General features: G+C 44.6%; 2 protein-coding genes across 2 annotated transcripts in view; both read right to left on the bottom strand.

Annotated features, from left to right (window-relative positions):
- JAKMIP2 (janus kinase and microtubule interacting protein 2) overlaps positions 1-22,519 on the bottom strand; it is a 181,477-nt gene that overhangs the window by 20,778 nt on the left and 138,180 nt on the right. Inside the window, 9 exon segments of the mRNA XM_021084964.1 lie at positions 1,470-1,547; positions 4,209-4,277; positions 10,092-10,157; positions 13,242-13,295; positions 14,993-15,091; positions 16,618-16,716; positions 19,234-19,296; positions 19,970-20,053; positions 21,857-21,985. Of these exon segments, the coding sequence (XP_020940623.1) occupies positions 1,470-1,547; positions 4,209-4,277; positions 10,092-10,157; positions 13,242-13,295; positions 14,993-15,091; positions 16,618-16,716; positions 19,234-19,296; positions 19,970-20,053; positions 21,857-21,985 (741 nt within the window).
- On the bottom strand, positions 11,051-12,702 carry LOC110259533 (2-oxoisovalerate dehydrogenase subunit beta, mitochondrial-like). Its single transcript, XM_021084965.1, is given in 2 exon segments — positions 11,051-12,461; positions 12,464-12,702. Coding segments are annotated over 2 exon segments (585 nt in total). The 5' UTR covers positions 12,573-12,702; the 3' UTR covers positions 11,051-11,985.

Below are 22,519 nucleotides of genomic sequence, written 5' to 3' on the forward strand. Positions count from 1 at the left end.
GACTCGACCCCTAGCCTGGGAACCTCCATATGCCACAGGAACGGCCCTAGAAAAGGCAAAAAGATTAAAAATAAATAAATAAAAATTGGGAAATACAGCCTAGACTCTCTGGAATTGGTCTGTTTTTTAATACTGAGATTAAGGGTTGTTCTAGCCATACACTGCCTCAAGTCTTTTCTTTTTTAGATGAAGAGTCTACTGCTCCTTATAGCCTAGTTTTTTCCTTTCACCTGCTTGAGATAGGTACCAAAATCTACAATCTCATCCCCAGTGACTCTGATGGAGGCGAAGGGACGTGCCCTGATGAGGAATGTTCTCTAAGCTCCTGTCCTGGACTAAGCAGATTTCATCTTTTACAAATTAAATACAGCTGGCTGATTTAGTCCTCAGTGCTGGGACACACACACACACACACACACACACACACACACACACACACACGCAACTCAATCTGATCATGTGTAGGTAGAGAAGGCAATGCTAAAAACGTAGGAAGGAGGGAAAACTCCCTTTCTTCTTCCTTCTCTCGTCCCAGCGGCCTCTCTCCTGCTCCCTTTCCCCAGCAGACAGCTGGGCTCTCTGGGTCATCTTGCCTGGGGCAGGGCAGCAGGGCACTAATTCATCTTTGCTACCAGCAGGGGCTAAGGGCTCCACTCTTTTCCCAAAAACGACCCAGGCTGCTGCCAGGAAAACATTATAAAAACCTCACTTAGCAACTCCTGGCAATGCTCCTCTTTTCAGGGCCTCTTCTCTCGAGTCATTGCTGCGTATTACGGGGGAGCAGGGTGCTGTCCACACAGAAAAAATGCAGGCTGTGGTCCAACAGTGGGAATTACACATTGAGAGTTTGGTACAGGGGAACGGATCCAAAGGGCCCCTCAGTCAGCACCCTCTTCTGTGCGAGAGAAAAAGGCACAGCCATTCACCCATATATTCTGACCCACTGGGGCTGGATTACAGCACGTGAGCCCACAGTGCCTGCAGTCAGATTGAAACACTACTTACTGATCTGGGTCAAGTTCATTCTCTCCCTAAGACTTCATTTCCTTCTACGTAACACAGGAATAATAATACTCCCTATACCTCGTAGGGGTGTTGTGAGAAATAAATGAATTAAAAACATATATAACATTAAATACGGTATTGTTCTACCCAACCATCAGTTTTAATAAAATGTCTCTCTAATCCACACTGCCAACCAATCTGTCTTCCGTTTAAATGTTATTAACAACACAATTCAATTTGTTTAAAAATGAGTATAATGAAATCTTTATTAACTATTATAAGAATATTTTAACAGCAAAGAGCTAGGGATCTATTTGTTCTGAAGTGAGAACTGGAAATCACGGAATAAATGGGCTGCATGTTGGGGTCTATTCAAGTTCACGGCATGACAAATGACAGGAGGCTTCACCCCAGAGCAAACAGGTGTAAGAACTCAAAGTATCTCAACGGCTTGCTGTACCTACCATATACGCTTGGTCGAGAGCTTGTTTCCTGTAGTCTAGTTCTTCCTCCAGATAGCCTTTGATTTTGCAGAATTGTTCCTACAAAAAAGGACCATGTGAAACAGAGGCAGCCTCTAGCAAACCAGAAAGTGATATATCAATTGTATTGATTGAGGTTTTCTCTAGTTCTTCCTAAGACAAATGGCTAGTATTTGTAGGGTCATAGATTTTGTCTCTTAGGAAAGTAGTTCAACGTTCACAGTTTCACACAGGGAATGTAAAAATCAATGGGAAGAAGCATAAATATGTAATAAACATTGCACATGGAAGCTCTTGAAGGATTTTTTATACCAATTCAAGGTCTGTCATTAAAGATAGATTTTGACAAGATTAATGCTCTAGATGCTAACTCGCCAGTATATCCATCTAGGTTTACTGTGAGAGTACCTCTTTCTGAGGATGTTATGAAATGCAACAGAGCAGGGTTGTATAATGAAAAACTCAATTTATTCAAACTCATCTGCGTATCATTAGCAAAGCCAAAGATAGATAACAGCTTAGAGTGGGGGCGATGCCACCCACAAGGCCACTTAATGAGTGAGCGTCTGCTCTTGCTGCAAAGCCAGGGTGAGCTGGGAGATGTGAACCTGACTTTCCCTTGCTTGTCCTCAGCTTCTGTGTGCTTCCCACACTGCCAGCATTTTGCCATCAGATTTAAAAACGTATCTGTGTGTAGAACACAGCCCCTGGCACAAGGCAGTTCTTCCTTCGCCTGCTTAACTGAAGGATGTGGACCTTGTCCAACACTGAAGGAAAACTTGATTGCACAGAATTAAAATTTTTCTTTAATTTTAAAATTATTATTATTATTTTTCTTCTCAGGGCTGCATCCATAGCATATGGAAGTTCCCAGGCTAGATGCTGAATTGGAGCCGCAGCTGCTGGCCTACACCACAGCCATGCCAGATCCAAGCCTCATCTGCAACCTATACCACAGCTCACAGCAACACCAGATCCTTAAGCCACTGAGTGCGGCCAGGGATCAAACCTGCATCATTTTGGATACTAGCCAGGTTTGCTACTGCTGAACCACAAGAGCTCAAAAATTGTTATTTTTTATTGGAGTTGATGGACAATGTTTCAGGTGTATGGCAAAGCGATTCAGTTACGTGTGTGTGTATACTGTCTTTTTCAGATTCTTTTCCACTATAGGTTACTGAATACAGTTCCCTGTGCTGTGCGGTAGGTCCTGCTGTTCCTCTATTTTGTATAGGGTAGGCATTGACTTTTGAGAGAGGATGTGTCTGCATTCAGTTTTGCTGGTGACTCTCCTGGTCACCTCTGAGCTCCAGCACCCACGACGGTGCCTGGAACAGGCTGATTGCTTCATTAACATGTGGGCATTTAAAAAGCTGTCAAGGGTATAGTGAATATAAACAGTTCTTGTTACATGTTTTGCCTTTAGAGCCTCATCTGTTAGTAAAATGTAAGCCCTGCATAAAATATAAGCAAATGATTTTGTAAGCTGCCACATGTTACATAAATCCACCTTGCTGTTCTTACAGGATCCCCAACCTGATGGGAATCCCTGCCGGATTTTTAGTAACAATGGTAACACTGACGAAAGTACTGTTAGAAAATTCTCTGTATTGCTGTACGTTAATAATGACCAATGCCCATGCTTGTGGATTGAAAAACCTGTGGCAAAATACACACAGCCTAAGACTCATGACCATAACCATTTTAAGTGCACAGTTCAGTAGTGTTACGTCTATTCGCGTGGTTATGCAACCAGGCTCTAGAATTTTTTTCACCTTGCAACCCTGAACTCTGAGTCTATAAACAACTCCCTATTTCCTCCTCTTCGCTCTTGGCCACTATCATCTGCTCTCTGTTTCTACGAGCCTGACGACACGAGGTACCTTTCGTAAGTTAGAATCACACAGTATTTATCTTTTTGTGGCTGTCTTATTTCACTTAGCATGATGTCCTCGAGGTTCATCCATGTTGTAGCGTGTGGCAGAATTTCCTTCCTCTTTAAAGGCTGAACAACGTCCCACTGAATGTGTCAGTCATTTTGCTTTTCCACGCACCCATTGATAGACACTTGGTTGCTTCCACGTGAAGCTAGAGTGAATGATGCTGCTCTGAACATGAGCGTACAAATATCTCATCAAGAGCCCACTTTCAACTACGTTGGGTATATACCCAGAAGTGGTATTGATATATCATATGGTAATTCAATTTTGAATTTTTTGAGCAACTATCAACCATACTGTTTTCCACAACAGCTCAACCATTTTACATTCCTGCCAGCACTGCCCAAGGTTCCAATTTCTCTATATCTTCCTCATCGCTTGTTATTTTCTGTTTTACTATTATTATTATTATTATGGTAGTCATCTAAATGGGAGTGAGGCTTGGAGATTTTTAATATCAAAGTTTCACCTATCATTTCTGTAATTTTCACCATAATTATATATGGTGGAAAAGTTATCCAGCCTAAGAAAGAAAATACCTAATTAGATTTTCCTCAGCACTAGTTTTGGAAATACAACCAAACTACAACATGATATTTCTGGAGACTATAACTTGAAATTGTTGAATACTTCTGGGAATTTTGCTCTACAGTCTATAATGACACAAAACAATGACGTCTATATACTTTCATCCATGCCAGATCAAACTGCTGGAAAACAGTCATTTTCCATTTACCTTGTCAACTCTCCTTGGTTTTTATGATATCTCATCTTTACTCACCATGTCACTTTCCAACTCCATCATTTTCTGGTGCAGGGCAGCCTCTGCTCCTTCGATCTGCTGGATCCACTAAGGAGTAAAGAAGACACAGGTGTCTGAGGGGACTGCCCGAAGCGATGTGCATGGAGCTGTCTTCTGAGATGCCTGGTCTTGTCCCCTTACATCTCAGGAAACAGTCCAGGAACTGACAGAAAAACCTGGTGCATTTTATCTCTGAGTTCACAAACACGACTGTCATTTTCTACTCATTCATTCATTCAGTACATGCTTTCACTGTTATCTTCCCTGTGTCAGGCAGTGTGCTAGGCACCAGGCTATGATGACCAATTAGGCCAACACATCTTTTGCCCTCATTGGAGGACACCGAGGGAGGCTTTCTTGGAAATGACCCCAGCACTGAAGTGTAAAGAACGAGTCAGGGATGATGAGGCAAAAATGAGGGGCAAGTTTCAAGAGGAAGGTCTGTCTGATTCTCCACGATTAGCGGGAGCAAGATAGAAGAAGGAAGGCCAGGTGGGACTGGAGAAATGACAGTTTTTCAGTATGAACCAGATTAGGGCTAAATGTTGAAGAATCATGTTTGTTGAGTGAAGATACTTCAAATCATATAGAACTTACCTTTCCCAACATGTTAGATGGCATTGATGATAGTCTCATCAATACCTGAATGAATTTAGACTTCACGTAATATGGTATGAGCCTACTACATATTAAGAGAATAAATTGTTATAATGGGTCCCTACCAGGTTCAAAACCAGCTTATCCCTCAGGAAGGCAACTGGGTAAAACAATCGAGTGAGTACAGAGGCCAACTACCTGGGTCTGATCCCAGTCCTAGCTTTTCAAGGGTGGCCTCGAAACATTATCTGGATCCTTTAAGCCTCAACTTTCTTCTCTGTGAAATGGGATTAGTAATAATGTGAAGATGGAAGGATTTAATTAACCTAAGGCACTACTGACAGCGTAGTCCATGTATGAGGTGCCTACTATATTCTAGTGTGGGGTTAACATTCATTTTTCTACTTCTACGCTGTTAGATATTTGCCTCACTACTAGCTATTTCTTTTTAGTTTGTCTATGATAAATTATGTGGTACACTGAGCATTCTTCTATATACCAAAGCCTCGATATTCATAAAGGGCCACCATTTCTATCAGCTTCTTGGCTATAAAGAACAAGGAGATGGGAGAGGGATTAAGCTCCCAGCCTTGTACTGGGCTTCCCCCACGAAACAAATTTCAGTTGAAAGTCATGGGATTCTTGTAGAGCCTCATAGTGCAACTGTATACTGCCAAGCTTTATTAAAACACTTGCTCCCGGAGTTCCGCTGTGGCTTAGAGGTAACAAATCCAACCAGTATCCATGAGGAAGTGGGTTCAATCCCTGCCCCCGCTCAGTGGGTTAAGGATTTGGCATTCCTGCAAGCTGCAACATAGGCAGTAGATGCGGCTCAGATCTGGCATTGCTGTGGCTGTGGTATAGGCCTCAGCTGCAGCTCCGATTTAACCCCTAGCCTGGGAACTTCAATATATCACGGGTGCAGCCCTAAAAAAAGAAAAAAACCTGACTCCTCTCACTTGCTGCCTATTTACCAAGAAACAAATCCTCTTCAACTCACGTTGGGTTTTTTCTTTTTCTTTTTATATTCACACAGGTGGCATGGAAGTTCCTGGGCCAGAGGTCGAATCAGAAATGCAGCTGAAGCCTATGTCACAGCCATAGCAATGCCAGCCAGATCTGGGCCACATGTGCCACCAATGCCACAGCTTGTGGCAATACTGGATCCCTAACCCACTGAGTGAGGCCAGGGATCAAACCTGAATCTTCATGGATACTCGTTGGGTTCTTAACCCGCTGGGTCACAGCAGGAACTCCTGACATCATGTTTTTAAGTGAGCTGTGAATTGAAGCAGTTCAGTCGTGGGCTTTCGATGCAGATGTGTATGTTGGCTCCTGACCCTCACTCCATGGGTGATGTGGGGTGGGTGATGAACAGCTCGTGCGGCAGCTTCTTCATGGACAAAACGGAAACCATGGAAGCACATAGGATGGTTGTAAAGAACAATGAGATGATGCACGGGTGGCATGGAGAGCAGAACCTGGCCCATAACACGTCCTCACATCAGATCACCGCTCTTAGCACCTTTTTTTTTTTTGTCTTTTTGCCATTTCTTGGGCCATTCCTGCAGCATGTGGAGATTCCGGCAGCATGTGGAGGTTCCCAGGCTAGGGGTCTAATCAGAGCTGTAGCCAGCGGCCTACACCAGAGCCACAGCAACGCGGGATCCGAGCCGCGTCTGCAACCTACACCACCATGGCAACACCAGATCCTTAACCCACTGAGCGAGGCCAGGGATCGAACCTGCAACCTCATTGTTCCTAGTCGGATTCGTTAACCACTGAGCCACAATGGGAACTCCGTCTTGTTACTTTTAATGCAACGTCACAGTAGGATTTGCTTGTTGTAAATTTGTCCAGGCTCAACCTCTGGCTAAAGGTCGCACTCCCAGATGGGACGTGTTATTTAAATGGGTAGTCTCAGGAGGTCTAAAGTTGATATTTACAACTTCTTAGAAGTAGATACATTTATCTGTGCATCCCAAAGATGGAGGGGGGGCTTTGTTTACAAATTGCAAAGATTGTCACCTAAGGTAACGAACGACCCAGACCAAGAGCATTTCAAGGACAGGCTTGTGTCTTTGTCAGCTGCCTTGTCACAACTAAGCACACAGGTATCACCTCGTGATTGTTTAACCCAGACCCCTCACACCTGTCTTGCAAAGGAGGTATGGGAGGCACGAGCTAATCTGCCAAAGCTCTAAGAGAGCGGCTTCTCTGGGCTATCAGCTGCCTCCCGTTTTTAGAAGGATGCTTGAGGAGGGGCCTGGTGCTGCTGGGAAGAGTCGGGATTTCCAGACTGCGCGTGAACACTGACTCCATCACTCCCAGCCACGTGCCCTGGGCAGTCGCCTACCTTCGCTGGGCTTCAGAGTCCGCATGTGTGGAATGCAGAGAACAGCAGGACCAAGCCTTTGGCAATGAGAGTGGCGAGGACCAAGCCTTTGGCAATGAGAGCGGCGCCACGCTTAAAGAAGCGCTATGCCAGTGTGAGCACCTGTGACTCTCAGCTCAAGCTGCTCCCCTCACCTGCAGGGCAGGGAGGGACTCAAAGATTTTCATCCCTCAATCTGAGTAAACATGAGGCACGCGAGCCTATTTTTCCTTTTTCTCCATCTCTCCAGTCCTTGCCCTTCCAAGAAACCGGCCTAAGTTTCTCTGCATCCCTCAACTTAGTGACGCGTTTCACAAGGTGAATTTTCTTGCCCTAAAAGAATCACAGCGCTTCACGACTCCAACTGAATCAGAGGCTCTGGCCGCCACTGCCAAGGAAATGTGGCACAGCTGCTGGGAAGGCTGTGTTCTCCTCACTGTTGTGTCCCTAGAACAGCGACATTCACAAATTCACTCCCTCAGGACCCACTGGTTGATCCTCTACTAAATACGCTAGACGGGTGTGGAGAACTAGGAAAACGAAGAGGGGAAAGCAGATTACAGACTTGCTCTCGTGGGGCTTAGGGTCTAGCGAACAAACGCAAACAAAAACAAAAACAAAAACTATGTCTAGATTCTCATGCTGCAACAGAAGAAAGGGTGGGGGAAAAAACTGTAATTGCAATGTATACATGTAAGGATAACCTGACCCCCTTGCTGTACAGTGGGAAAATAAAAAAAAACAAAAAACAAAAAAACAAAACCAAAACCAAGGCGGTTGTATTACAGTTGTCCAAAGCCACTGGTAGCAGAAGCACAGGTCCGGGGGAACATCTAACTGGCGAGTAAGAAGGCTTCTCCACACAGGCGAGGGGCTGAGGATTAAGACATAACCAGACAAAGGTAGAAAGGGAAGCAAGGAAAAACTTTAAGGCACAGGAAACAGTGTAAAGGACCAAGGGATGAAAACGTGAAGGCGGGGAGAGACAGAGAGACAGAGAGAGAGAGGGAGAGATTGGGGCCCCCTAAAGGATTTGTGCAGGGTTGGACCTTGGCTGGTGGCCAAGGATGGAAGCGGGGTGCTGGAGAAGGAAGCAAGGGCCAGCTCCCAGGGGCCCCTCTTCCCAAACTCTGGACTCTGGAAATATGTTAGGGACAGCGTGGGCCTCCTGATTTGTTGGGAAGAGGAGGGGAAATGCTAAGGTCTGTTATGAAATCATAAAGGAAGGAAATTTCTAAAAAAATGTTTCAAAAGGGAAATCCAGGTATTTTACACGTAAATACTTCAGTATGCGTGCCCAACACTCAAGGTCTTAAAATCGCAAGCCCATTTCGACACTTTGCAAAATTAACAGTAATTCCTTCTGTCATTTGATACCTGGTCTGTATTACGATTTCCCCAGTTGCCAGCAAAAGAGTCTTTTTTTCCCCACACTCGGTTTGCTGGAATCAGGGTGTAAAAAAGGATCATTTCAATATATATATATATTTTAAACCACACCTCTGCCATATGGGGGTTCCCAGGCCAGGGGTTGAATCGGAGCTACAGCTGTCGGCCTACGCCACAGCCACAGCAACGCCGGATCGAGATGCATCCACAACCTACACCACAGCTTACAACAATGTGGGTCCTTAACACACTGGGATCCAACCCGTATCCTCAGGGACACTATGTCGGGTTCTTAACCCACTGAGCCACGAAGGGAACTCTCATTTCAGTAGTTTTTTTTTTTTTTTTTTTGTTTTTTTTTTTTTTTTTTTTTTTTTTTTTGGTCTTTTTAGGGCCACAACTGTGGCCTATGGAGGTTCCCAGGCTACGGGTCTAATAGGAACTGTTGCTGCCAGCCTACGCCAGCGCCATAGCAACGCCAGATCCAAGCCACATCTGTGACCTACACCACAGCTCATGGCAATGCCAGATCCTTAACCCACTGAGTGAGGCCAGGGATCAAACCCGCCACCTCATGGTTCCTAGTCGGTTTCATTTCTGCTGCACCACACGGGAACTCCTCAGTATTTCTTAAGTATCTTTTTATTTTACAGCAATCCTCTCTCCCTCTGCCATTTTTTCTTTATGTTCTTGTTTTGTTTGAATAACTTTAATGGGTCACTTGGCTTGCAGAATGCCTTCATTTCAGATTGGAATAAGGTGAATGCTTGCTCATGGTTTAATTTACAACAAGCTTTTAATGCATTTAGGAATTAAGAAAACATCCCAAGAGACTTATAGTATAGCCCTCATCTTATCCAACCACGTACACATGACTGTCAACTATGTGCTGGTTATCAAGGTGCCCTGAATACAGCCAGTTACCAGGCTTCTTCCTTTGGCACTTTCCTTTTCTCTCTCTACCTCTCCCCCTCTCCCTCTCCCCCTCCCCCTCTCCCGCTCTCCCCCTCCCCCCCTCATTTACCAGGTTTAGACACCAGGGGGCGAGCGAATGCTCAGGGTTGCTCGTCTCACCGTCCCCAGGTTGGGCTTTCAGAATGAGGCTGTACTGAGGCAGCACCAAGCCACAGAATCACTTGGCACAATCGGTAGGTGCACACCAAGGAAAAGCCCACAAAAAGGGCCATGCTCCAATTTCCCACCGCTCAACAAAACCCTTCCTCACTGGCTTCCCAGCTTGGTAAGGGTGAATGAAATAATGTAAGCCAGGTTTTCCATATTTCAAGAATTGTATTTTTAAGGGACTCCAAAGCAAGAATTATCTACCCACCCTAAGTCAGTGTAGACGCTTCTTTTGAGCGTTCCTGGGTTTTATCGCCCTGGAGAATAAAATGTTTCTCAGGCATTCAATAATGCAAAATCACCTGCAAAGGGAATGTCTTTCAGCCTTAGGTGTTAGGGCAGACACCTGAGAGGATATGAATGTTAGTACAATTTATTACCTTTTCTGCCAAGGACAGCACAGTACTGGCCTGAATTATAGCCACTTGCTCTTCGTTTCTTAAATTCTGTGGGGGAATAAAAAGAAGGAAAAGAAACTGAAGCCACATGTGACATTTAGACTCTGAGAAAGCACTGCCTAACTGGCCCTCCGCATGTGCCTATGTGTGGAACCTTCACAAACAGGCGATTCTATTTAGTAGCAATTCTAACAGAGTTCACTCAGAATCCGTAAAAAGTTCAGTGGTTTTCCATCTCTCTCTAGTACTGACTCAATTTTCTGTTTCACTGTGAGCGAACTCCGTTAACAGTCATGAGAAAAGGAGAAAACCAGGATGAAGCGTAATCCCTCCATAGCAGCTGGATGGGACTTGACTCTGTTCTCCCCACTGCTCATTTTTCAAGACAACAAAATAGCAGAGTATTTCAGCCTCCAGGCACCCCTCATCGAGTGTCTCAGTGAATGGTCCTCCCACTGAATTAATATGCCTTGACCCTGCCTGGAAGGGGTTTTTAGAAAGAAAGGGATTATAGTTTCCACGTCCATATTTATGGAGCTGCCACCAACCTACTCCTTAGCAGCCTTCGCAACTGCACGGCTGATTAATTTCGCACCGGATGCCTCCCAGCCATAGTCAGAAGGTAATGAGCTTCAATCACGCAGATGCGGTCGGCATGACAACCTGAAACCTGCCCAAAGTGAGCACCTACCAGTCTAGCTTCTGCCACTACCTTCCAGAGACCCTTCAAATTCCTTGGCCCAGTGGCCTGATAATTTCTTTCTTCCCTCCTTTTTGTTTTTCTTTTTTTTTTTTTTTTTTAGGGTGGCACCAGCGGCATAGGGAGGTTCCCAGGCTAAGGGTTGAATTGGAGCTGTACCTGCTGGCCTACACCACAGCCACAGCAATGTGGGATCCAAGCACATCTGCGACCTACACCACAGCTCACGGGAATGCCGGCTCCTTAACCCACTGAGCAAGGCCAGGATCGAACCTGCATCCTCATGGATCCTAGTCAGATTTTTTCTGCTGCACCACAATGGGAACTCCTGATAATTTCTTTTTCTTTTGTTACAATCTGATTAGTATTTACAGATACAATTAAGTGGAATTTGTAAGCCTACCATGTGAAATACTCTTAATGGAAATGATCGATTCACATGTATTAATAATTCATAATTTTCAGCCAATATCCAAGATTCATTTCACAAAATCTCTATTTTCAAGAAGAGACAATAAAAAAAATTGAGAAAAGTGTTTCCGTGTCTAGTCACCATTTTCCAGTTTCTCTCTGCGGTCACGAGTTGATCATTTTTCAAAGGGCGCTGTAGCATTTCCATTTGTCTGGGATATAGAACGACTCACAACCGTGGGGGACCAGTGGTCATACCCACAGCGCTGGATACGGGAGCCTCAAGGTTCAGAAAACATTCTCCTGAACTGCTGAGCGGATCGCCGAGGTGAAGCCACCCGTCAGGGAGCCGCATGACTCATCGGCAGCCACCCTGATTTGATCAGACTTGCAAACTGTGTCTGCTTCTCATGGTATGAGAGCCCTCAGATCAGTGACCTCACAGGCCACTCCAGTCCCCTCCTGAGCCATGGAAGCAACCCCAGGCCACGTGCCCCAGGCAGCAGGAGTGATATCACCTCCTTCTTGGGTGACTTCAGCCTGGGGCAGAAGAATGCTGTATGGTGGCTTGGTGGGAACCCTGTTTCACTGCTGCTCTGTCAAGTATCTTAGGTTCAAAAAATATCCAAGGATTTTTATCTTCAGTGCATGACAAAAGAAGTCCCTCAACCTGGAAAGGGCTTCTGGGTACAACCACCTTGACTCCTGGGCAGTAGGCAAAAAAATTTCAGGACTCTGGGGATGACAGAGAGCCCCATGGTGGACTCAGCTCTGAGGGGACTGGACGGTGAGGCTTCCACAATTGAAGAGATCCCCAGAGCGGCCAGGACGCTTTGCAGCTTCATTAACAATCTGATCAAGAGCAGGAAAATATAATCTGCAAGCCGAGTTTCCGCAGTGGCCGTAGCCCCGGTGACCGAAACTCCAATCCAGCAACTCCTTGTTCACACGAGGGGGCATCAGAAACTCCATCTTTACCATATGTGGCTCGCAAGCCAATGGTACATCAGACTCCACCAAAGGCCACATCCTCACCAAACGTGACTGCAGTAGGATCTTTGGCCACTGAGTTATCCAAGGCCCTTGTTGGTGCCCTCTTAAGGCTGTCCTGGGCATCCAATGTGACGATGACTGTAAACTTCTCAGCCCAGCGCCTGCCGTGTCCCGGGGCTCCGGGTCAGGCTGGAAGGTGAAGTGAGCCACCTGCTGCTTCTGGGCTGCATCGCCGTTGGCCAAGGTGTGCGCAGGAAGCCTGGTGGCAGCCCTGTGCCATGCAGCCGATGCCAGTGTCCCGTGACCTGGGCCACGAGGAGCCGCTGTAGCCGGCCCACAGCAGCCGCCACTGCCACCATCCCCACTCGGCTGATTCTCTTCAGAAAGTCACATGCTGGAGTTCCTGTCGTGGCTCAGTGGTTAGCGAATCTGATTAGGAACCATGAGCCTGCAGGTTCGATTCCTGGCCTTGCTCAGTGGGTTAAGGATCCAGCACTGCCGTGAGCTGTGGTGTAGGTTGCAGACGTGGCTTGGATCCCGCATTGCTGTGGCTCTGGTTGGTGTAGGCCGGCAGCTATAGCTCCGATTCAGCCCCTAGCCTGGGAACCTTCATATGCTACGAGAGCGGCCCAAGAAATGGCAAAAAGAAAAAAAAAAAAAAAAAAGAAAATCACATGCTGAAGTGAATGTGGTGTCTCACTTGCTATTATTTTTTTAAGTTTTTTCTTTTTCTTTTTTATTGATGTATAGTTGATTTACAGTGTTGAGTTCATTTCAGGCATATGGCAAAGTGTTTCATTCATACATATATAATACACACATGTATGTGTGTATGTATATGCATATACAAATATGCATATATATACATATATTCTTTTTCAGATTCTTTTCCCTTATAGGTGCTTATGAAATATCAAGTATCATCCCTTCCCTTGCTATTATTTTACATATGATGCACTGGCAGGTACCTCTTGCTTCTCTTTAGGCAAATTCCCATCTTTATTTCACTTCCTCAATTCATTACTTACCCCGTTATCGCCCAAGATATCAAGTTGTTTTATGAGATCAGGGATGTTCACATCCTGCAAAACCAAGGAGATACATTCAAAGATGCAGAAGGGGCCGACCGCTCTCTGGGTGCCGAGCCTCATGCTAAGAAGGGCCCTTGAACACCTGTGTGTCCTTAGGTCGTTTTCAGTCAGGCACCGCTGGTTTTCGTTTCCACTCTGTGGCTTCGGAGCTCTGGGAACCTGGGAACACTACTTCACAGGGCCTTTCCAATTTTGCCCATTGCAAAATGGAGATGATAATACTTCCTTCCTGGGCTGGTGGTGAGGCTCAAGAGACTGAATATGAGAGCCTCTAGGAGGTTAAAGACTTGGAATGTGCTTGTTAACGTCTCTCCTTATAATTGTCAAAAAACTATCATGACAGATTTCAGGTACACAAAATGTAACAAGTAATAAATACAAATAACCAGCCAGCTTCATTTTAATGAATGGAATTCTGACCTGGTTGAGATTTTGACCGCCCCACAGAAAATGACAGAGCAGTTCCATTTTTGAGGTGTTGAGCATTAACTGCAACTTATGGAAAATAGCTGATTTTTATGATGTTGTTTGAGTCAGTTTGAAGCAGCTGAACTCTATCGAAAAGAGTTCCCCTCGAATATAAATTGCATGCACTGGACTAGGTTTGTGATTTATCTAAAAAAAAAAAAAATCTAAGGAAAAGACAAATTAAGACTCTTGTCATTTAAGTAGAGCTGAATCAAAAAACATCTTTGGTTTCCAAAGTTTCACACAGCCTTGGAAGGCTAGACGTTTAAACAGCATGAGAGTGGTTATGATGGAAGGCAAGGATACCAGTTTTCTCCCAAGGTACCCCCTACCCCCCAACCCGCTGGTACCATCTTCTCTTCTCACTCATGGTCAGACAGCAATAGAGCAGATCCCTACTGCCAGGGACACAAAAGTCTAGCTCAGCCTCACAGGTAGAGAGAAGGCAACTAAAAGCAGGTGTACGAGGCAGCTCGGAGGGGGAGCAGGAAGGACCATGCAGAAGGTCGAGGGGAGACGGGGAAGAGAGGGAGGCTTTCCAGCCTTACCCCCGGACAGTCACTGTGTGATTTCATTACACTGATGGACAAGGTGTTTTCCAGGAGATGGAACCACCTCCCTTCGACCTCAATATTTAAAATATATTCCAATATCACTAAAGATAAAATTCTATGTTGTCTAGGTGAGCAACATGCTCTAATCCCCAAGGCCTTCCAGAAGGGACATCTCTACATCACCCATAACAAAAGAGACAACAGGTGAGATGATTTCAAGGTTTCTTCTAATACTAGAATTCTAAGATTCTGAATTCCGCAGAACTCAGAACAGCACAACATAGGGACTCAACACATACTTTTTTTTTTTATCTGGCATCCTTGAAATACGTTTCTTGAAGTATTGAATTTATTTGCTATTTCCTCTAGATCTTTAAGGCCAATTGTCTTAATAAATGCTTTGACTCTGTATCCCTCTTTACATTGCTCTGTTCTGAATATCCATGGCTTGCTGTTTTGTTGGGCTTTTTGCAGTTACCATTTGTACATCTGTCACACATGACTTTGTCTCTGTTCTGTCAATCTTCCCACAGATGTGAGCAGTTCTTACATTGGTATCAAAAGGACATCCAGTGACCAAACGCCAAACAGTCGCCAGCAACCTCCCCTTTTCCAATTCCCAGGTTTTCGACTGTCTGCAACATACATGAGGAAACCGCTGCCTACCTTGACTCCTTCTTTCATACAGTAGATCTGTAGGGCACTCACACCATCTGAGAATGGGTGAATCTGCAGATTAAACGGAGGGGAGCGTCTCTCTCTTTCCTTGAAATACAGTGAAGAATATATGGGAATTGAAAAAAAAAAAAAAAAAAGAGCAACAACTAATTAATCACTAAACCAGCTGTGTGTGCTCTCTATGCTATTTCAGCAGTTTATCACTACGTCATTTGGCAAAAAATAAAAAATTACAAAAATAAAAAATAATAAAAAACCACAAAAAATAAAAATCAAACTCAAGAGGTTCATGCTTGAATTTAATGGAAAAGAACTGATGAGTCAACTAAGAGGTGTAGGAGAAGAATTTACCGATGGTGTCATGCAGTCTTGCAAATGTTTTCACCAGGGAAATGCAGGAAGTGGGGTTCTGTTTTATTTTGTTATATTTTTGTCTTTTTGCCATTTCTTGGGCCACTCCCACGGCATATGGAGGTTCCCAGGCTAGGGGTCTAATCGGAGCTGTAGCTGCTGGCCTACACCAGAGCCACAGCAACGCGGGATCCGAGCCGTGTGTGTGACTTACACCCCAGCTCATGGCAACACCGGATCCTTAACCCACTGAGCAAGGCCAGGGACCGAACCTGCAACCTCATGGTTTCTAGTCGGATTCGTTAACCACTGAGCCACGACGGGAACTCTGAGTGGGGTTCGGTTTTAAACTGCATGAACATTAACAGCTTTCAGGTGTCACAGAGAATGGTCTTCTGACCATGAAGTTTTATGGCAGCTCACAGCCTCTTCCATATTCAGTCTGCTCCAGCTTTACGAGTAAGATATGGGGGCCACCAAAGATGCCTTAACTCTTCTTCACTGAAGCACACCAATGGCTAACTTTCCCCCAACTGAATGTGCAATAACCTCAAGAAGAAATTGCTGGCAAAATCACAGAGAAATCAAGTGGGCAACTTTCTTATCCTGCACATATCAGCCTATGTTCAACCACACCCTATCAATTCAGCCAGATTCTGAATGATAGCATCAGCATCTGGTGTGACACGTTTTGCTTAAAAGAAAAAAAGACTCTGAAACTTAGTAAGAGGAAACAAAATATTTGCTAAAACAAATCACTTTGCCTATTAGTCCTGGCATAAATGTATTAAGAATAAGACTAAAACGTTTACTTAACAAAGTCAAGGGTTGAACAATAAAATATTTTATATGTAGTACCTTTTGAAATATAATCCTCGAAGTAACATTTTTGAGTCTGAATTCAATGAAGGATGGAAATTATTATTCAAAAGCAATGAAATATGGATCAAGTTTGAAATCTAGTGTTTAAATTATTTAAGGAGTATTCATTAGTCTTGTTCACGGAGGCAACAGTGTTGCAAAGTATTGTCTCAGCAGACACTTCTGAGTTGCACCCATGCTTCACCACTTACTGGTCACAGGACTTGGGCAAGTCATGTAACCCCAGTTGCCTCCTCTACAAAAGCTTGGTTGTGGTTGTGGGGTCCCAGGAGCATGTGCACTGGAATGGCTTAACTCAGCACCTCACCCACAGGGTGTGGTTGCTTCGTGTTCATTGTTACAATTATGTTTTATTATCATTATTATCACCGTGTCCTTACTTCTAGCTCTAGGTTTCGAAACTCCAGCAGCTCATTCTGGTCTCTGGCATCCTGCAGTTCCTGTTGGAGCCGGTGATTTTCTGCCTCTTGTTTTTCTATCTAGTAAAGTAAATCCTCAAGTTAGGTGGCATTGCGAAGAACAGCTACAACTTTGCAAAGCAAGCATGGGCAGCATTCATTTACTCGGTGAATGAATCATCTAGACATGAGAAAAAGACTCCCAAGTGGACGTGCATAAAGGAAGCCTTTGGCTTTCCTCCGAGTTAACCCTCTGTTGAGTTTTTGGGGTCAGAGGAAAAGAGTGGAGGATACCCGCACTCACTGAGATAAAGTTTAGGGGCCCGTGATGGTGAATCTGACAGCACCCACTATGTATGCCCTTGCTGTCAGGGACAGTCGAAAAACTGGATGTAATGGCCTACATAATGGAGACTGACACATCATTTCTAAAGTTACAAATTGTGGGAGAAATAATTTTTTAAAAATAGTCGGATCCTACACAAAACTGTTGAATTCCAATGCCCTAGAGAATAAAGCCAAACTCCTCAATATGGAATTGCAAAGCCGTAATAATCAGCTTACCAGCTTTAGGGGACACTGTCATGTCTACACACGCACATATCCACACGTGAGCACACACACAAGCTACACTTGGACCCATCCTATGGTCTGATTACTCCAGGAGCTCCGTCTGTGCTCATCTGTGTCTCAAAGGGGCTCCCCTCATTTGCTTTTCTACACGGGGAAATCCTACACTTTATTGACATTGCCCATATCAGAGGCTTCCCCTGACTCCTCAATCCAGTGAGACACCGCTCCCTTCTGTTTGTCTGTAGGGCTTTCCTCTAGGAGGGAAATCTAGTATGACCCCATGAAGCCTGGAAGTTAGTTGTGCACAAGCCCGCCTTGCCCTGTAGAGGGCGCCCATGTCCACAAGGTGTGAGAACATTCTCAGGATCTACAGTAGATTCTGATATGAACTGTGTGGGCGGGCCTTCTGCACAGTCACTGTTTAAAATCTAGAATTTAGAAATGAAAACCCAGGGGCCTTGTAACAAAGGGTGAATCTTACTTTCTCAAGTATATACACTTGAGGTAGAATGTTTAACTTCAAGGTCACTTCATTTTTTTTTTTTTTCACTCCTAGAAGCCTGACCTCAAAAATGTCCCGTTGAGCCCAGAAAAATCAAGATCAAAGAAAATCAGACAGAAGACATAATGGGAGCTATTTTTCAGATGATAAAAAAAAGTGTAGTAACACATTACTAGGAGTTGGAGACTAGTAAAAATCCTCTTTTTCGCACAGCCTCCTGATACAGAAAAATTATAGGAAAATAAAGATGGAGAAAGAGTGAGATGCTACGTGATATTAATTAATGTAGTCAACTCAAGCGTTTTGCCCTGGAGTTCTGTGGTCTAGTAAACTTTCCAAAGTTTTCAGAAGTTGATTTGGGTCACCACAGGGATTCTATTTCCTAGAATTTTGAGTTGAGATCAGAGATGGATATTTGGGGAGATTCTGGTTGGCATTGGCAGGTACATCAGGGGTTCACAGGTGGTTGCAGTTACACACCAGGGCCAATGGCCATGAGGTTTCTTTAGAGGGACCCTTAGCTTTTCTAAGAACAGCAGTCCTCAGTCCTGGAACACCTGCCACCTTCTACACACCAGCAGTTGCTCATCACGCAAAATGTGAGACTAGATGGTCTCACGCTGCCAGATCAAAGTGCGGGAGGGCTAGCATCTTCTTTTTCCCTTCCTTACTACTTGTCAAGGGTAGTGACTACTGACAGAAACAATTCTAAAGTAATTTCTGTACAACTCTGGGTTACCCTACAGGATGACTTCCCTCATTCAAATGGGCTTCCAAATTCTCCTTTTATCAAGAAGAAGACAATGTTGTACTCTTTTCGCATCAAGAAAGGTCCGTACCCAAGGGAACTGCATCTGAACTTCAAACGGTCTCTGTTGCATTTCACTGCCCCAGACCCAAAGCCTACGTTCAGAGAACCCAAAGTAATTCTATGTATGGAGCCGAAACCATGCCTTCGGCAGCTTGGTTGGTTGAACAAACTCCCGGACGTGCTCTTTTGTGCTTCGGGTGCATCTTTTGAAATATTCTTTCAAAAGAAAGTAAATAAGTCAGTCCCCAAGATGAGCAAAAAATTCTAAGTGAGAACGCAGTCTATGCTAGACCGCAGCACGGTCTAGGAGTCGCCACCCTGCACAAAATAACAAGTCCTATTTATAGGTGGTCTTATAGATGGACACCATACAGGATGTGTGCACGTGTGGGGGTGTGTGTGTATATATATATATACGTACAGTCCATATGCAGCATATATATATATTTATATAGAGGTAACAAATTGACAGGTTTCAGGGATCCTTTCCGGTCGGCAAATGCCCAGCGCAGAGCCATGCACACCACGTGCCACTTAACTGATGGTGATGGCGGTGACAGAGATGCAGTTGGGCACGCAGCAGAGGGGAGCACAGCGCCGGAAAAGCCTCCCGTCCCCTAGCCCCTGTGCCACTCCTGAGAGGACCCCCTGCTGCTCCTGGATCTCTCATCATTTTCTCCTCTGCCCCACTAGGGTGTGGTACCCCACATACCTTTTCTAAAAGCTCCTGGTTTCTCTTAATGAAAAGTTGCTTATCTTCTACCCAGTGCGAATCCTGTTTGACAAAGAATATCGCGCAGTCAGCATTTCAGGGGGCACGAAAGAGCACGTGTCGTCAAACCGCTTTGCCAGAGCCGTGTTCTCTCCACCCGGTTGGTTTGCCTGCCGACGGCTGGTCAGCGACACCCGCCCTGACCAGCTCCTTATTCCAAGACACTGGGGCCAAAGGCGCTGGGAAAATTGAACCCTCTTTTCATTACTGTCCCTCGCTCTCCCTATCTTTTTCCGTCTGAATAATCCAGGACCAGCCTTCTGGGGACTCAGAAGTGACCACACAGGCAAAAAGGGTCACAATGCACACAGGCTAGATACGTATGGATGGAAAACATTAAAATGCAGAACCGTCAATGCAGCATAGAGGCAACGAATGCAGCTGGAGGGTAGGCCTTTGCCTTTGCAGGTCACGACCACTCTGGGCTAAATGGACAGGGCTCTTCTTTCTCTGCATTCGCTCTCGTGCCCAACCTCATTCGCTGCGGTAGCTGGGTTCACGCTCTGGCCAGCAAAACACCAGGGACGGGAACAGAGTGGAATGTCCTGACACAGTCTGAGAAGGGTCACTGTGGAGAGCCGAGCCGTGTCCTGGATGGGTCCGTGCAAAGGGGTTCTACCGGGAGGTCAGGCAGAATCGCCTGCCTCTGCAGAAGTGCGAGTAAGCAAATGCCTACCTGCCCTTTCTGAGCCAGAGTTGCTTCCAGATCTTCAATTTTGGCTTTATACCTTAGCACCTCTGCCTGGAGCTGTTCTTGAGCCTAGGGAAATCGAAATACCAAAACTCAGGGAATAAAACGGTAATTCAGCATTTTTCTTGCCCTCATGTTCCTGGATTAGGACTCGGTGAGTAAGAAAAAATCGATTTTCTAACACACCTTTTTCTATCATCTTGATTTGTTTCAGACTCTTTTGCGCTGAATAGGAAGTTTTCTCACTATGATGGCCATAAATAACGTTAACCCTGTATTTTGATGGGAGGGTGAGACTAGAGAAAGACGACTGGTTTCTGTATCATCACCTCTCCAAAAAAAGCGGATGTGCTATGAGCTTCATGGACCAATCCTTTGTTGGTAAGAACGCACACTCGAAACTGATCATGGAAACCACAGCTCTTAACAGTATTGGGGCACAGACATGAAAGCACGAATGCATCCCTTCCTAAGGATTGCCTGTCTGTCTATTTCAAATCATGGTGGCTTTTTATTTATTTCTGTTTTGTGTCTTCTTTTAGGGCCACACCTGCAGCCTATGGAAGTTCCCAGGCTAGGGGTTGAATCAGAGCCGCAGCTCTAGCCTACGCCAGAGCCATAGCAACGCGGGATCTGAGCCGTGCCTGCGACCTACACCACAGCTCACAGCAATGCTGAATCCCTAACCCACTGAGCGAGGCCAGGGATCGAACCCATGTCCTCATGGATACTGCTTGGGTTCGTTACCACTGAGCCACAATGGGAACCCCCACAGTGGCTTTTTAAAAGATGTGTATTCACGGGCAAGTATGTATGTATGTATGTATGCTGCCATTTAAAATATATAATTATAATAGCCTTTCCCAGTAAAAAACTAACCGTAGTTCCTACAAGACCTCTCAGTATCCTCTAATTAGGAAGTAGGATAAAATCACTGTGTGGTCACACTCTTTCTCATCCCATGTCAACTCATCTACAAGGCAGTTATGGCATATGGGGGTTATGATAAACTCAGAAGGGCTATGCTCCTATTCTAGCTTCAATCTAAGCTACACATCTTGGTTTTAACCTAAGCTGCATTTAACTCCTACTAAGCTCTAATGTCCTCTCCTGTAAAAAGGAGGTAAAAATAGCATCTAACTCATAGGGTTGTTTTAGGATGGCAAAACATCATGTGCAGAAAGTACTCAGCACAATGCTTAAAACGCAGCAAGGACTCATAAATGCTAACTATCAGTGCTGTATGTATTTCTTTCTTGAAATAGACTTAGAGGCAGTTTTGACATAATGGAAAGAATAACTGACTCAGTAAGCTGTGAGTGGGAATCCCAGTTTTGCAACTGGGATTATGAGCTGTGTGATCTTGGGCAATTCAATTAACCTTCTGAGCCTCAAAATCTTCTTTTATAAAATAACTACTGCAGGGGCTGGCCACAAGGGTTAAATGAGATCTTGTCTCTGACAAATCTCAGTAAGCTGGCCATGTTACGCTGGGCACTTATTAACGAAGAAAAGGAATTGGCTCACCATGGCTTTTGAAAGATAAAAGTTTTTTTTTTTTTTTTAAGCACAAAACTAAAAGAATGGATTATCAAAATGCAGCATTGTCCAGCTTTGAAAATGCAAGGTTTTCAAATAGCAAAAATAAGAACTATGTACTCAACTATCTTTAAAAGAATAAAGCCATGGATCTAAGCAGGTCCTAATATCTCTAGATCCAAGGTTTGTTGACATAAAAGATAAAAAGTTCAAAAGCTGCAGTAGAGAGAAGGGTGCAGGAAAGCCATCCTACTGATACTTTCATGTCCGCAGTACTTTTTTGCTGTGACCGTCGTAAGCCAGTGCGGGGCACTCTCCCAGATGGACACTCACCTTGGCTTCTCTTTCAGCATCAATGACGCCTCCAGTCTGCTCCTGCAGGAGGGCGTAGGCTCTCTGGAGAGCCTGGTATTCTTTCGTTAATTGTCGGAATCGTAGTTCAGATTCTTCAGCTGCTAAACTCTTGAGGTTAAAAAAAAGAAAGCCAAAAAATAATGACGGTCGGGTCCCGTGTTCAATGTGAAATAGTAACATCTGTCCACTTTCTAAAGACAAATATTTATTTGGATTCTATGTGATTTTCTTCTTAATTTTCAAGTACATATATGGGCACAAATACCATAATGCTTTTGAGACAGATGTTGCAGATACTCTAAAAAGAAGTGTTTGCTTATGTGTCCATTTTTGGTTATTACCCACTTGGGCTTGGATTACCGATGATTTTGGATCCAAATTTGAGGAGATGACAATCAGGGTTTTAGTCTCAGTTCTTTTCAATACCTTCATATCCAACTGCTTCTTCCCCAATCAATGATAAACACAAAGTTTTACAGCTTTTGAGGTCTCACACTTCAGACCATAATACAATTATCAGGGAGTTTTGTGAAAAGTGCGGATTTGGGGGTTCTACCCCGAGGATGCTGAGACAGGAGCTGGGAGGAGAGTCCAGGAACTTTCACTCTAACTGAACCTCCTAGACAACTCTGATGAAAATGG

The sequence above is a fragment of the Sus scrofa genome, chromosome 2 (genome assembly GCF_000003025.6).
Source record: "Sus scrofa isolate TJ Tabasco breed Duroc chromosome 2, Sscrofa11.1, whole genome shotgun sequence".
Taxonomy (NCBI): domain Eukaryota; kingdom Metazoa; phylum Chordata; class Mammalia; order Artiodactyla; family Suidae; genus Sus; species Sus scrofa.